The 2,743-nt window shown below is 44.8% G+C and overlaps 1 protein-coding gene across 1 annotated transcript; it reads left to right on the top strand.

Annotated features, from left to right (window-relative positions):
* Positions 1-442: 442 nt before the first annotated feature.
* Positions 443-2,394, top strand: LOC121047754 (zinc finger protein 526-like; the record flags this gene model as incomplete). Its single annotated transcript, XM_040503248.2, has 3 exons — positions 443-760; positions 837-978; positions 2,264-2,394. Coding segments are annotated over exons 1-3 (591 nt in total), but the record flags the coding sequence as incomplete, so codon positions are not given.
* Between the last annotated feature and the right edge of the window lie 349 nt (positions 2,395-2,743).

Genomic DNA, 2,743 nt, shown 5'->3' with positions numbered 1-2,743 from the left:
AAATATTGTGTCTGGAATTTACAAACCGCGTTTAAAAATCACAAAAAATCATAAGTTTCGGCGATTCTAAAATGACCATACGATACGGTGTGGGAACCAGAGGCAACAAGACGTCATCATAAGTGATATATAAAGTGGAACAGATATTAAACTTTATTTATTGTTTGCATAACAAATAGAAAATGATAAAAACAAATAATCATTTATTGACGCTCTTACATTATTTATACGATCCTGCATCACGTGATTGCGATTGAGTTTTGGTTTCAAACGCATCCGAGTCTTCCGTCGCCTGGTAGCCATGGTAACGCCCGGGTCTGTCGGCTGCTCGTCTGGCTGGCTGCGCTGCGCATGCTACTGCCCGCGGCAACTTTAGCACTTTAGGTTGTGGTTTGTGCTCCTCGTTGTTCGTGCGCGTCGTGTGCGCGTTTCAGCGCTCACCATGCCGACCATGTGTCTCATGAGAAACTGCAGCACGACGTACCGTAGTGCGCCCAACGTACGGTTCCATAACCTGCCGCGCGAGCAACACCGAAGAGCCCTGTGGCTTCGAGCCATTGACCGCGACGGTCCAGACGACATCGGCGACCGTGTGGGTCACTTGTGTTCAGACCACTTTCTTCCGGGTGACTACGAGACAAACATTCAAGTGCGGCAAAGCCTCGGCCTGGACACCAAGCACGCACGTCTCAAGTCAGAAGCCGTGCCAACGCAGAATCTGTGGTTCAGCGCGCCGCCCAGAAAACGAAGAAGGTCTGAGGTAAGCTTGTATGACGTGTAATAGTGAAATATGTTCCAGTTTGTAATACAATGTTTGGTATATGTTGTCATCACAGGACACCTCCGACTGGTCGGACGTTGTAGACGTGGTCGTCGAAGCGTCAACTTTGCATCGAATGGTGGACGGCTGGGCACAAACAACAAGAAACGTCGTTACGGCTTCCTGCCAGACTGACGGAGGCGACGTGCAAACGCGGTGTATGACTTTTCTATTTGCTTTGGTGCAATAACTTTCTCATTACAAGCTGACTGCGACGTATTCCATAAATTATTATAAATTCAGACAACCAAACGCGCCTGTTTATTTAGCGATGAACATAGAGTATGTGCCCCGAAACAATTGGCATAAATGACGGAAATACGCAACTTTCAGATCTAGTGAATGTGACCTAGATTAGAAGGAAGTCAATTAAAAATTTTAACCCGATTAATTGCTACCGCTTAATCGCTTTGTTCATAACCATGCATATTTGGTTTCTAAAAAAGTTGAAATTAATTTTTTTTTCCTTTGCTACAGCTGCATATGTTATAAGTGGTGCAATATACAACTTTGGATTTTAAATCAACCTTGATGTGTGGCAGAAAAAATTAAAAAGTCGCCCACAGTCACAAATTTTATTACTTCAGCCGCAGAGGCAACGAGGTTCGTTGATATTCTCCGGCAATAGCAAACTCCTTTGATTCACAATAGTCTGCTACGCTAAACAAACACTCGTAAAGTGGCTAGGACGCACATGACCTCCATTTGTTTGGAGTTATGTATCTCGCCCCTACAGTTTAATTTAGGTCAAAATATCCCCCAAAGTTTGCCTTCATACAGGTGTGCTTGTCCACGTCAACGTGGTGAAAGCGTTGGATTTTTACCTTTTTTGTAAAAAGTTAACCGGTTAAAATCATTAATCGCGACTAAAGCATTAGTCAATTAATTTGTAGTTTAACTGATCCACAGCCCAGAGCTACAATGTTGGCGACAACCCTTAAGTCCTATAATGCATGTATCCAATACATATTATTGAAGGTGCAATTGTTTAAATGTGATTAGAACAGATTAAAGCTTATTATTACTCCGCAGCCAAGTGAGAATGTGACATTAGGCGATAGAATGAATCTCTTCTTAGGTTGTCAGTGACAGTAGTTGCTATCACCCACTCTAAAAGATTGCCATGAAATTTGAGCAGTGACTTGTGATAATTGTAGTAGGAGCCAAGGCCGGTGCACATCGCGAGTCGTCTTGCTGTCCCAGAGGTAAACCATTGGGCTGGGGATCGAAAGCTTATTGGTTAAATTTCTGGTGGGGGATGAGTTGGTTTAATTGTGACATAGATTTACTTATGCTGCAAGTTGTGCTGACATGCCAGTTGTGCTGACATGCCCGGGCAGACTGGAAACTCTGGGAGTAGAGGGTTCTGTCATTAAGTATTCTATGGTTCAATCATTTTAAGCATGACATGATTTTTAATCTTGATTGTTTGTTTATTTCTAGATACACAGGCAAACCTTACTGCTTGTGCAAGGAAAGACGTGCATGTCCAGACTGAAGACAGGACCACTGCCAGTACTGCCCCTGTCTGCACTGCAGATCCTCCTCCTCCTCCTCCTCCTCCTCCTCCTCCTCCTCCTCCTCCTCCTCCTCCTCCTCCTCCTCCTCCTCCTCCCCCTTCCCCCTCACCACCACCTCCTTCAGTCCTTCCCCTGGCTGAACGAATGCCCTCTCCCGTCCCACTCGTCTTCGAGGGTCCACAGCACACTTCCGGCCCTGTGGGATCTGATGCCTCAGACTCAGAGGATGAAGTTGAGCAGTACTCGGAATTTTTCCCATCGTTCAACGAGACCTTCGTGGGGTAATTCTTTCTACTTTATGCAATCGTTGCATGGTTTGTGTACTTCCAGATAATGCGCTGCGAATGTGTCACTCACTCAGGTCAACTTTTCCAGAAAAAGTTCACATGTAACTATAAAAAAT

This window comes from Ixodes scapularis, unplaced genomic scaffold (genome assembly GCF_016920785.2).
Source record: "Ixodes scapularis isolate PalLabHiFi unplaced genomic scaffold, ASM1692078v2 PGA_scaffold6__148_contigs__length_123643588, whole genome shotgun sequence".
NCBI classification, from domain to species: Eukaryota; Metazoa; Arthropoda; class Arachnida; order Ixodida; family Ixodidae; genus Ixodes; species Ixodes scapularis.
This window is presented reverse-complemented; position numbering and strand designations above follow the sequence as displayed.